The sequence below is a fragment of the Ananas comosus genome, linkage group 24 (genome assembly GCF_001540865.1).
Source record: "Ananas comosus cultivar F153 linkage group 24, ASM154086v1, whole genome shotgun sequence".
Classification (NCBI taxonomy): Eukaryota; Viridiplantae; Streptophyta; class Magnoliopsida; order Poales; family Bromeliaceae; genus Ananas; species Ananas comosus.
In genome coordinates, this window is record NC_033644.1 from 6,707,226 (window position 1) to 6,720,311 (window position 13,086).

Sequence of the window (13,086 nt, forward strand, 5' to 3'; positions counted from 1 at the left end):
AATTTGCATCTCCTCTATCTTACAAGTCACAAAAATCTAATAAATTTTAATTAAAAGAAAAAAAAAGTATAAAACTTGAGAGAAAAAATGGGTCTTTGAGCGATGAGTGTAAAATATATACTTAATTTAAAAGTATACAAAATAACATTGCTGAAAAAAAAAATATATTCAAATTATGAAAAAATATCAATCCAATCCAATGATTTGAATGCAGCTCATTATTAAATGGACAGCTTGCTATTTAAATGAATAGCAAAATTATTCTTTATGAAAAATACTTAAAATACAGCCTATAGAAATTGGTTATCGCAGACTCACAATCAATTAGGTAAATTGCCTTCTTGGTCCCAACCTTTTCAAATTATTTTTTATTTTGGTTTCTAATTTTTTTGAAATACAATTTAAGTACCAACCAATGCAATTAAATTTCTGCCGATAAAAATGAGATTAAAATTTTTGCTTTGGGGATTAGCACTCCTTTGGTCCGATGAGATTCATATTAAAATTTTTGCTTCATCTGCCGCTTTCATTCTCACCACTGTGGATGTTGCTGACTCCCCTCCTTGGCTTTTTGTCGGAGTCTATATCAACCCTTCTCTGCTACAAGTTGCTATTGTGTGGAATTCACTCCTTGATCTTATTAAGCAAGCAAGCCTCCCAACTATGCTCATTGGAGATTTTAACTGTATACTTGACCCGCAGGATAAATTAGGAGGTACATTTTCTTCATCTCTGTCCAACACTCCGCTATGCCGTTTCATCCAAGCAGGAGGGTTTTTTTAGGTTAAGTCTGTCGGGCCGGGTTATACCTGGACTAATAAACAAAAACCTCCATTCACGATCCTTGAGCGACTTGATAGAGTGCTCGTAGATCCTCAATGGTCAAATATTTTTCTTGCAGCCCGTTTAGTACTTCTGCCTACAGTTGCCAGTGACCATAGTCCTCTACTCCTTTCATTGCATGTATCGAATGCCCGCCGGAAAAAGCGATTTCGATTCGAAAATTGGTGGTTGCTTCAGGAGGACTTCAAGCAAGTTGTTCAGCGGAGTTGGACTGCTGACTCAGGTGCTTCCATGCCGCTACGACTCTGTCGACTCTCTTTTGATTTGAGTCATTGGGCAGGAGCGCACCGTCTTAATTTGCGAGCCCAATTGGATAGTACATTTCAACAACTTACTAAGCTGCAGAGGCTTCCTCTTAGCGATCCGGCTAGGAAGAAGGAGGGTTCGCTCACAGCGATGTACGAGGATCTTTTGTACAAACAAGAACTATTTTGGGCACAAAGAGCTAAAGACAATTGGATCAGGTTCGGAGATCGAAACACTACGTATTTTCATGCAAAGGCTTCGCAGAGAAAGAAGAGGAATGCCATCACCATGCTAAAGAACAATTCGGGATTCGTGCTCACTGATCAATCTGAAATTCGGGAGCATATTACCCAACACTTTAATCATTGCTATTCTTTACCACATTTTTGTGATACCTCTGCTTCAAAATGGAGTACTTTTGACTGCTTTCTCCCTACTATCTCCTCTACTAATGCAGCACAGTTAATAGCGCCTCCCCAACTCTCCGAGTTGCGGGATGCGCTATTTAGTATGAAGCCTGATAAATCACCCGGCCCAGATGGGTTTTCTCTTCGCTTTTTCCAAACCCATTGGGATCTGGTACACACTGACCTATTTTCATTAGTGCAGGCTTTCTTCAGTGGAAAAGATGTCCCCACAAGTATTAATAAGACATCCATTGTTCTTATTCCAAAGAAAGATCACCCCGAGCATATTACTGATTTCAGGCCAATTAGTTTATGCAACGTCACATACAAGTGTCTGGCAAAGATCCTTGTTAACCGACTAAAGGCGATCCTTCCTGATCTCATAGCTCCGGAGCAATCTGCCTTCGTCCTAGGTAGAAACATTACTAACAATTATTTACTCACTCAGGAAGTCTTACATACCTTTAAACAGATGCATCATAAATCGGGGGCCGTGGCTATTAAAATTGACCTAGCTAAGGCTTACGATCGGCTAAGCTGAGACTTTCTTCTCATTATGCTCCATAAATATGGATTTCCTGAAAGGTTTTGTAAGTGGGTTAATTGGTGCATCTCCACTGTTGACTATTCAGTTTTAGTTAATGGTGAGGATTCTAACTGGTTCAAACCGACTAGAGGCCTATGGCAAGGATGTCCACTTTCCCCTTACTTATTCATCTTAGCCATCAATGCTTTATCTGCTATGTTCAAGGCAGCCACTGTGGAAAATTCGTTAGAAGGGATTCGTCTTGGAACTGGGGGACCAATTCTAACTCATGTTCTGTACGCCGATGATCTATTTGTTTTCTCAAAAGCAACCAACAATGATATTCGTGCCCTTAAGATGCTTCTTCTTACTTTTTGTGAATTACCTGGGGACGAGATTAACTATTCTAAATCGGCAATTATTTTCAATCGACGCATGAGCGAGGTACAACGAGATGCTATTCGACTGGAGCTAAATATAAATGATGCACCCTTGCAAGGCAAGTATCTAGGGAACCCCCTTTTTCTTGAAAGAAGCCTTACTAATACTTTCGAGTTTGTTATTAATCGCTTGCAAAAGAGATTAACAGGTTGGAAAGCTAAAAGTCTCTCCCATGCTGGAAGACTAACTCTCATCCAATCCGTTTTACTTGCTATACCACGCTTTTATCTCAGTTTTATTATTCTCCCGGCCAAGTTCATTCACAAGATTGAACGTGTTATTAGAGACTTTTGGTGGGGGTTTGATGACTCAAATAGGCATTTATACCTGCAGGCGTGGTCAAAACTCACGAGAGATCGGAAAGATGGAGGATTGGGAATTCCTTCTCTAGAAGTACTCAACAGAGCGCTTGTTACTAAATTGGTTTGGAGTTTTCTACACTGTCCTAATTCCCTGTGGGCGAAAGCTATCAGACACAAATACCTAGTGCAGGATTTTTGGACAGCAATAGCTAGATCGAATGCCTCTCAGATTTGGAAATCTATGCTGAGTATGAGACATGTTCTACACGGGGCATTTGAACAAATGGGGGAGCATACTCGGTGGAGGGCTACATCTACAGGACGTTTCACCCTAAGCTCGGCGATTTCGTATTTGAACCGACAGCAATCTTCAAGTTTGAATCATGGGATTAGTGCAAGAACACAAGGTATCTGTTTTAAAATTTGGAAGCTCAAGGAAGTTATGCCGCGGGTTAAATTATTCATTTGGCGTGCTGTTGTGGATGCTCTTCCAGTGGGCCCCAAGCTTGCGGAGCGTATACCTCATTTCGGAGACTCTTGCCCACTGTGCCAGGAGCAGTCTGAGACGAGGGATCATTTGTTCTTTCATTGTCTATTAAGTCAGCAAGTGTGGTTTGCCTCGCAGGTTAGTCTGCGCACTGCACAGTCTTCACTGACTTTCATAGAGTGGTTGGATGCACTCATTAACAATGAACGATTTTACGAGATTCGGGCATATTGCATGCATGTGTTGTGGTCCATTTGGAAGGCACGAAATGATTATATTTTTCAGCACAAGAAATTTTCATGTTCGGAAGTTTTGAGGAATGCGAGAATGTGGACGAAGCTCTATAGCAAAGCTCACCTTCAGCCTCTCCATATTCCTGATCCGGCGACTATCAATTCTTTTTCACCACCAAATACCATCTGTTGGGTGGATGGTGCTTGGAAGGAAAATCGCTCGGGTGGAATTGGATATTTAGTCGTAGAAGGGGATGTGGACGTTTATTGTTGCGCAGCACCTTCCATCGATTCAGAAACTGCTCTTGCTGCAGAGATACAAGCTTGGTATGAGGCAGTTAAGTGGCTTCTAAATAATCGGCCTAATATCAAGTGCTCAATTTACACAGATTCGACTGCTATCATTCGTTCCTGTTTGTTTAAGGACCAGCATAACCCATTTTCACTACAAGAATTAGAGCGTATTGCTTGGCTTCGACGCCTTTTGGAGTCCAACAATAATATTCTTATAGGGTGGTCGTCTAGATATAGTTCTTTTTCACAACATGTTGATAAATTAGCTAAATGGTGCCTTGGTTCCCAGGTAGCTTCTAGTTGGTCTTCTTTCACAGAGTTTGAGAAGTTTGTAACTCCTTATCATATGGAATAAATGCCTTATGGTGTTCTTTTCCAAAAAAAAAAAAAAAGAAAAAAAAAAGAGATTAAAATTGACGGAATGAACCATGTCGTCGTCAGGGACCAAAGTAAAAAAATATAAAAAAAGGTTGGGACCAATAATACAATTAAAATTTTAATTTTAATATTAATGTAAAAGTTTAAAATTAAAATTTTGAATTTGAATTCAAAGCTACAATTTTGATTGGATCTTAAAGGAGAAATTTGAATTGGAATTCAAAATTTGAATCTGACTGAAATTGAATTTGAATTTTGGTTTAAAATTTTGAAATTTAATTTTGATATTTGAAATTAATTTTGACTCTAATTTTGAATTCAAACTCAAAATCTGAATTTGAATTTTCAAATTAAATTTAAAATATAAATATGATTTTTACTTTGAATTCAAAATCTGAATTATCTTTCAAATTTTTGAATTCAAAATCAAAATTTAATTTTGAATTTAAAATCTAAATGCGAATTTGGATTGATATTTGAATTCAAAATCTGAATTTGAAATTAAAATTCAGAATTTAAAATTAAAATCAAATTCATGATCAAAATTCAAAATTCCATTATTTTAATTTAAATTTAACTTCAAATTTATATTTAAATTCAAATTTCAAAATTAATTTACTTTTAATCAAATTTCACATTTGAAATTTCCATGTTATACAATGTTCCTGTATTTGAACTTCAAATTTACATTCTAATTTTGAATTTGACTTTCACATTTAAATTTGATTTTAGGTTCAAATTTTAAATTTAAATTTTGATGTTGGATTCGAATTTCAAATTCAACTTCAATTTCAATCAAATTCACCTTTGTACTTAATTTTAAATTCAAATTCTATTTTAAAATTTAATTTCAAACTTAGATCTTGAATTTTAAATTCAAAATGTAAATTTGAATTCAAATTTCAAACTCAAATTTAGATTTGAATTCTAATTTCAAATTCAAATTTAAAAGTCAAATTCAGATCATTTAATTAGATTTAAATTCAAATTTTGATTTTGATTTCAAATATCAATCTAAATTCACATTCTAACTTTTAATTCTATATTTTAAATTCAAATTCAAATTCCGGTCTTGAATTTAAATTTTGAATTCAAATTAGCAATACAGATTTAGATGTTAAATTTAAATTTAGATTTTTAGTTTGAATTCAAGTTTAGAAGCAATATTGATTCTGGATATCAAAACTAAATTTTAAAATTGAAATCACAATTCAAATTCAATTTCAAAGTCAAATCCAATTGAAATTTCTAATTTAAGTTTAAATCAAAAACTGTAGCTTTAATTCAAATTCAAAGTTTTAATTTAAATTTTTACTTAAAAATTAAAATTTTAAATTTCTAATACTTCACTAGCACTTTTTACAACTACCTAACTTCAGTTGATGAGTAATAATTTGGATATTTTTAATAGAAAATATAGAGAATTGCCGAAATATTATAAATCGTGAATCAAACGGGCCCTTAATGTTAAATTGAAATATAATATTCTAAATGAAATGAGTATTTATACAATTATATTATAAGTAACCTCTTAATTAGTTATAAAAATTTTTTTATATTTGTTCTGAAGTTTTTCTTATAGGATTTGATGATTTAAAAGATTGAAATGGTTATATGGTCGTATACATTGTAAAATCCCTCTTTATAGGTGGTTGTTGAAACCTTTAACCTATATTTCTCTAATATTCCTATCTTGGCATTATCCTTTTTCAAAAATATTGTATGATACACAAGTTGATTTAAAATTATAAATTTATGGCCCTATTTTGGGAGAAATAAATATACTAATTTTTTATTTTTATTTTTATTTTAATTAGGAGGAGGAATATTGAGCTAAAATATAAAATAAAATGACCAACCAATCAGAAATGTCATCTCTATATGTAAGCATTCTATTAAATTGTTTCTTCAAAAAGCAACCAATTTTGTACTTCAGATATTCAATAAATATAAACATATAAATATGGGAGCTATTCACCTCAAGTGCTACAAAATACTGCAAAACTATTTGTCTTAGCGCATTTTTGTTATTTTAAGAAAAAAAAATGTTGAGAACGCCGCAGAAGCTCCAACAATATTGGATGGCAAATCTCCTTTTTTGTGGTTTATTACGGCATCTTTTTTGTTATCAAAAAGTTGCTACTTGGGATAACGTGAATCCATAGGGTTAGCATTTTCCACCATTTTGCCCATTGGGTGGGACGGCAATTTCCACTATTTTGTGGGGGGGGGGGGGGGGGGGGGGGCGAAACAGAGCAGAATTTTTAAACTTTTTTAGAATTTTTTTTTTTTTTTAAGAGATAGATAGCACGCTATCCGTTTTGTTTATTTCATTTCAAGAATAAATTTAGTTAAAAATATGAATCAATTAGAATTCGAATTTAAAATCTCGGATACCTACCATCAAGTCCTTTACCACTTGTGCTATGGGTGGTCAGTAATTCCTTTAGGACTCTTGAAGAATGAAAGTTATTGCATTAAGAATAATAATAAGATAAACAAATGCCTCTAGCCAGTCTCTAGCACGAGTGCCTCAAAACTTGACGGTTGGTGCCCATGGTCCTAAATTCAAAACCTAGTTTCTTCACATTTCGAAATAAATTCATTTCTAAAAAAAAATTTGAATAAAAGAAAATAAAAATAAAGCACCAGCAAGCTCCCATTCTCTATAAAAAGAAAACACAATGATAGTAAAATATTACAGCTGATGTAGAGGAGAAAATTAGAGAAGTTGCGCCATACATCGTTATCAACCAGTGAACAATAAAACAAAAGAAAAATGGCCCAATTAACACCTAAGAACCTCCAATGAAAGAAAATTTCATTGACTAATCAGAAAAATTTGTTACAGTAGAATCACAAACTTCTTCCACAATGCTCATCATCACTTCATTGAGAAAGTTTCCTTCAATACCACAACAAAATATCAATATGCAATGAGAATCAGATACAGTAACTAGCCGGATGGAGGTTGGTGGTTTTAGATGGAGGAAAAAGAAAAACTGATCACCAGAGAGAGCACAGCTAAGAATGCACAGATAGCTTACATATTGCTCCTTAACTATGTACAGTCACATAAATCCATTAAATGTTCTCGCCAAGCTAAACTCTCGGCCGGAAAATGCAACTGTTCAACTATCACAGCTCCATTTTGATGTTGGTACACAATTCAGGTAGTGGCACCAATGGCAGCTATCACTTGCATTCTTACCCTTGAAAAGCATCACCAGACCGACTGCGAATCTGCAGACGCGAGAGAAGCGATATAAATTACTCTATAAATCTATAAATTTGAACTCAAAACCATTTTGAAGGGAAGCAAAGCTGTAAGAAATTGAAGCAGTAACAAATTGAAACAGCAATCTGTGGTGCTCTGGGAGGTTGAGCAGCTGCAAATTGCTGCTTCAGCAAAGCCATTTGGAAAAGCACTAAAAGATTTTCTCATTAAAATCCTCCCGACAGCTTGCTGCAGAAGCAGCATTTAAATTAAAACTTCCGCTCTGGGGGCTAGAAGATCATATCAGCTTTGTAAGCTTCCAGTTTTTTATTTTTGTTGTCCAAGGCGCTGCAGCTTCATTTGGGAGGAGAAAAGCTTATGTACAATCCAGGCCAGATGACCACTACACGTGGCTTCAATCAAGAGTTGCAAGGAATTAGGATCAAGGATTTGAGTGCCGTGGCATAGAGTTGTGCTGAAAATTTGCTAATACGGTATAGTACAGTGCGTGCCGTGCTGAGCCGACACATTCTGACCACAAAAAATACATATATGCTGACAATTAATGGCATAGAATATTTCTTTTCTTAAGCACCAATTTATAATTGTGTATTATATATCATTATTAAATTTTTTAGACTTATATCAAGATAACTGCTCGATAATTTCAAGATAACAGGGTTTTGAGCTGTGCCATCATTGGCACAAGGGTTGTGTTGTGCTGATATTTTGCCGACATGGTATGGCAAGATGGAAAAGGTTTGTGCCGATAGGCACTTAAATCCTTGATTAGGATCTGAGATGTATAGCTCGTATGTTTTTTATAGAAAAAAGTCTCCAAATAAAAGCTTGATTTTCTTTCTTTCAGATATACTCACCCTGCTATAGCCAGCAGCAGTGCAATAACCCACAAAATATATTGGTGTGCTTTGTACTTCGATCCGACTTGGGTGGACTGAGGCAAATCATGTGGTTCCATCCAACCAAATTGGGGCCTTGCCAACAACACAAACCCTAAGAGAAAGCCTGTTATAAATCCCCCAATAGTGGCAAAGTTATCGACATGTGGAAATATTCCAATGGCCAAGTTGATCACCATGATGATCGCAAGAGTTAGCAAAGCTGCAACCTGAAAAGCCAGTTGATGCAGTAAGACAAGACTAAAGAGATATATGGTAATTAAACACAATGTTAGACCAAGCAAATATCGTGATTTCATATTGTCACGCAGAAATTTACATTTTGCCCCATTGAGCAAAGTGACAGATATTATCCTATCATAGCACCGACAAAGGAGGCAAAATTCTCGCCTAGTTTAAGTCATACTACATAGGTCTCAAACACTTAAGGGAAGGCAGAATGAAAAACACAACATTCATAGTGGATTACAGCAAATTTAGCTAAAACAAAGCTACAGTCAGTTTTATTAACCTTGTTTGAATAAATGCCCCAGTTTGTGAGTAGTTCTGACAGCATGGAACCCAGTAGTCCAAACAAAGCACCAGAAGCACATACAGAAATAGTATTTTTCAAAAGAAGAGCTGAAAGGACGCTGCCACCGAATCCCGTTAGAAGGTATACCACTCCAACACGCACTGATGACAAGGAAGAAATGGTCAGTCCACGCAAAATAGGTTTCAAGTACAAACCTCGGACGACACAATACAGAAATAAATTGATGTGATTTAACATTGAATCCACTTGAGTTATTGATAACAGTAGGCTAGTCGGATCATGATGACATGATTTCAGAAAATGTTAGTTTAGAAGAACTAGAACAAAATATAGTCATAACAGCAGTAAGCCTACTGTAAGAGAAGTAAGAAAACTTATTCTTGCTACAAATAGAGATACGAAAAGGGTTATCAGGTTTCCTATGTAGGAGTCAAACAATTCTCTGTTGGTAAAACATCTACGGCATTAACAAGCGCAACAACAAAATTTTAGTTCCAACAGTTTTGGGCATTGCAAGAATTCTAACCGTATATAGAATATTTCTGCTAAATTCAAATAAAAGGGAACCATTAGACTGAAATCCAACTATCTAATCAACAAGTTTGAAGAATGAAGCTTACCAAATCCAAATTGCTGTTCAAGCCGAATACCAATAAAGAGCAGGCTTAGCATATTCACAATCAAGTGGATTAGACCTGAATGCAACCAAATAGAAGTAACAAGTCGCCATCCTTGGTGCTGATGGACTACCTTGTTCCATTCAAGAGCTCCCATTTTCTCCAAACTGCAGAAGGAGACAAACAAACTATAATTAAACCCGGAAGCCAAGTGCTTGCCTTTATTGTCATACTAATAAAAGAAAGCCAAAACGCAAGTGCCCAGTACACTAACAAGCTTCTATCATACCGACTCGCCCTGAAACAAAATTCCATCATGATGGAACACACATCTATCTGATGCAAGCACTTAATTAGAGGAGAAAAACAGAACTACGACATGACCAATTTCAATACTTCTCCAAGATTCCAACTAATGCCAACATCTTTAAACAGAGTTAGACACTGATCTGCATTCAGTCGTATAGGAAAGGCAAACCATGGGGCAAAATGCAGCTCACAGTGTCCAGAGCTTGCCCTACCACCCTTGCCCTACCACCAAGCACATGCATGCAAATTATCTTTGTTACTTGAGTTATAAGGAATCACTCACCCCTCAAGTTAGTAGTTCCAAAATGATTTAATTTAGAACAATGTCCTCGCACCAAGAAAAGTGATTCTCTATCAATTTGTAGGTTTTCAGTGTCTTATTCAAGAGAGAACAGAAGGGCTTTTAGATCGTTCAAATTCTTTGAGAAAATTGCAAAAGATAATCATCAATCCACCACCAGCTACAGACAGGCTAATGAATTCCATGTCGTATTTCAACATATAATACAAGTTTGTCCGGTATGTAGGAAGTTGTAATTTCCATTTAGTTCTTAACAGTTTGCAAGTTATGATAGACTTGGTAGCTAGTAATTGCATAAATAACTATCCATGGAAGAACTTACATCTTCAAAGACCATTGCTCAGAAACCCACTTGGCTTCAGAAAGGAAATTGGAAGACTAAACAAACATTCAATATGCAATCTAATGCTAGAAACAATCATCAAAAAACAGATCCAACTTTCTTATCACAATTCACAAAACAATGCGCCAATCATCAAGACCGAAGCAGCAAAGACAGCGGAGTGAGATTTGTTCTTGCAATCTAATGCTAGTGGCAAACACTGATCACAAAAAAGGGATCCGACTTTACATAAAAGAAAATCATTAAACTTAGCAGTAAAGACAGCAGGCGAAAATGAACAGAGAAACCGCCAGCCCCTTCAAGGAAGAATGCACCGTGAGATTTATAATGGATTTTAAGAATTGAAGTTCAAGTAGTATTAAAACTATTTCAAATGGCTATATTTCCTATCAGATCGATTTTCTAAATACCAATAGTATCAGAGTCAATCCTAAACCCTCAATTTTCAAAGATTGAAATAAAAAAGAAAAAGTAAGTTAGGAGAGAAACCGTTTGGATCGGACGTTGAGGAGAAAAAAGAAGGAAAGGAGAGAGAAATGGATAGAAAAGGACCTTCCATAACGGTCGATCTCTTTTCTCTCCAAAAGTGAAGAGAAAGGAAGCGAAAGGAGGAGAAAGTTATTCTTTTCAACTCTTCTCCCATTAATCCAAACAATAGGAGAGAGAATTACTTCTTCTTTTTCCTTCAACCTTTCTCTTTTTTTTTTGTTTTTTTCCTCTCCTTTTTCAATCCATCAAAAGGAAGCATTAATGACATGAATAAATGAATAAATTCCTTCGGCTTACTGTGTAGTGTCCAAACAGTCTCTCAGCTGTTTTCTTTCAGATTGCTAGTTTCGGTGGTAACAAACAGAGCACATATATATATATATTCCCAAAAATTACCATAAATAAACAATAACTTCAATTTAGAGAATCAAACCCTAACAAAGTAAATTTTTCCAAAGAAGAAAGAAATAGAAGCTCTGCAAGAAGAAATCGGGAAGGAAAACGCACGTACGTGGAGGAGGAGGGCCCGAGGAGCGGGTTCTGGCGGAGGGGCTGGAACGCGAAGCGGCGGAGGAACCTGGCGACGCAGGGTCCGAAGGGGTTGGGCCGATCCCGGCAATTGTTCACGTACATCTCCACCACGAACACCGCCACGCTCGCCACCACGATCACCGGCACCACCCACGGCCTCCACCGCCTCTCCTCCATGTAATACCCTCCTCCTCCCCCTCCTCCTCCTCCTCCGCCGCCCCCTCTCTTCCCTCCGCCGCCGCCGCCGCCGCCGGCGGCTGTAGCCATCTCCCTCTCCCTCTTCCTCTTCCTCTCCGTCTAGGGTTTGCGATGGGGCCTTGTATCTCTCTCTCTCTCTCTCTCTCTCTCTCTAGGGCATATAAAGGGGGGAGGGGGAGGGGGAGGTGGGTGGTGAATTGGGGGAGGGGGATTGTGGGGGGTGAAGGGTTTGCTTGGCGTAGAAGGAGGGGAGGGAGGAGGGGAATGATTCAGAAGGTTGGAGACGAGAGAGAGAGAGAGAGAGAGAGAGAAAGAAAGTGGAGAGCGCTTACCCTGATGACTCGGCGGAGCAGAGAGCGACAGTGGAGAGACCGGGGGAGGAGAGAGAGAGAGACAGAGAGAGAGAGGGAGAGAGAGGGACTCTGTCTGTTGGCGTTGGCGTGAAGTGATGGCGCCCCGATGGGTAGTTACAGAACGGGAACGGCTCCACGGCAACGGAAACCCCCGCATGCGCCCGGTGTACGTTGCATTTCATGCACTACCTGTTATATATGCAATGATTAATTTTTTTTTAAAAAAATTAATAGGCTAAATTATGCTTTGTCTTCAAGCAAGGATGAGGAGGAGGGTGTATATTGAGTTCTCAAAATTTTAATTTATTATAATTTTTTATTCAAACTATATAAATTATTATAATCAGATCGCACAATTCAATTTAGTTAATTAAATATAAATGACTTGCTCATGAGAAAACAATAGGACATCTTAATTAATGTCGCATCACCAATCACAGTATGTTAATATTTAAAAAAATAAGTTGAGCTATTTGAGACTTAATTGTAATAATTCAGAAAGTTAATAATTGAAATTTGAGGATCGGATTATCGTGCTCCTCATAGTGTGATTTGGCCAATTTAATATCTCCACTTACAACCGACCGTCCCTAGAGCATGTGGCAAAGGACTTGGTGGTTGGAATCCGAGGTCACAAGTTCGAATCCTAGTTGATTCATATTTCCAGCTAAGTTTATTTCTAAATAAAATAAATAAAGCGGATAGGGCCTATCTCTCTCTCAAAAAAAAAAAAAAAAAAAAAAACCTCTACTCACAAACATAATTTAGCGTTGGTCTCTAGAATATTATTAGCAATGTATCCGCGCTTTGCCGCCAGTACGATTGATATATTTTTAATTATATTTATAAAATATAATATATATTACTATTAAATACTTATATAATAGACACATATTTGTATTAACATTTAATTCTAAACTATAAAATTTTGTTATAGATTTTGCCTCTAGATATTTAATAATTTCTATTTCAATTCTTGGAGTTTCGCAAATTTTCAAAATTTTCTGAAGCAAAAAGAAAAAGTTCGTAATATACCTATTTTTTAGACCAATTTGTTCAAAAGATACATATCTTTTTTTTTTATTTTTTATTTTTTATTCTTCTAATTCTATTCAG

At 36.4% G+C, this 13,086-nt stretch overlaps 2 protein-coding genes across 3 annotated transcripts; one reads left to right on the forward strand and one right to left on the reverse strand.

The window, feature by feature from the left end:
• On the forward strand, positions 1,240-4,134 carry LOC109728671. Its single transcript, XM_020259141.1, has 2 exons — positions 1,240-1,909; positions 2,129-4,134. Exons 1-2 carry the CDS (start codon positions 1,240-1,242, stop codon positions 4,132-4,134), a joined length of 2,676 nt encoding a protein of 891 aa, XP_020114730.1.
• LOC109728851 (RHOMBOID-like protein 3) lies at positions 6,946-12,028 on the reverse strand. 2 transcript variants are annotated; one of them, XM_020259382.1, is made up of 5 exons: positions 11,400-12,028; positions 9,450-9,613; positions 8,806-8,969; positions 8,253-8,503; positions 6,946-7,400 (listed from the first exon to the last, which is right to left on the reverse strand). In XM_020259382.1, the coding sequence occupies exons 1-5, from the start codon at positions 11,684-11,686 to the stop codon at positions 7,289-7,291; spliced, it is 978 nt and encodes a 325-aa protein (XP_020114971.1). In that variant the 5' UTR covers positions 11,687-12,028; the 3' UTR covers positions 6,946-7,288. The 2 variants fall into 2 exon arrangements, with proteins under 2 accessions (XP_020114971.1, XP_020114972.1); XM_020259383.1 differs by having other exon boundaries at positions 11,396-11,511.

What these genes read in the sequence shown, in the direction of transcription:
- LOC109728671 (XM_020259141.1), top strand. Translation starts at nt 1,240, where the DNA reads ATGTACGAGGATCTTTTGTACAAACAAGAACTATTTTGGGCACAAAGA. An exon ending in GCAATCTGCCTTCGTCCTAG is followed by an intron (nt 1,910 to 2,128) that starts GTAGAAACATTA and finishes TTGACTATTCAG; the next exon opens with TTTTAGTTAATGGTGAGGAT.
- LOC109728851 (XM_020259382.1), bottom strand. Translation starts at nt 11,686, where the DNA reads ATGGCTACAGCCGCCGGCGGCGGCGGCGGCGGCGGAGGGAAGAGAGGG. An exon ending in TGAACAGCAATTTGGATTTG is followed by an intron (nt 8,970 to 9,449) that starts GTAAGCTTCATT and finishes CCTTGTCATCAG; the next exon opens with TGCGTGTTGGAGTGGTATAC. An exon ending in CTGCTGCTGGCTATAGCAGG is followed by an intron (nt 7,401 to 8,252) that starts GTGAGTATATCT and finishes TCGCGTCTGCAG; the next exon opens with ATTCGCAGTCGGTCTGGTGA.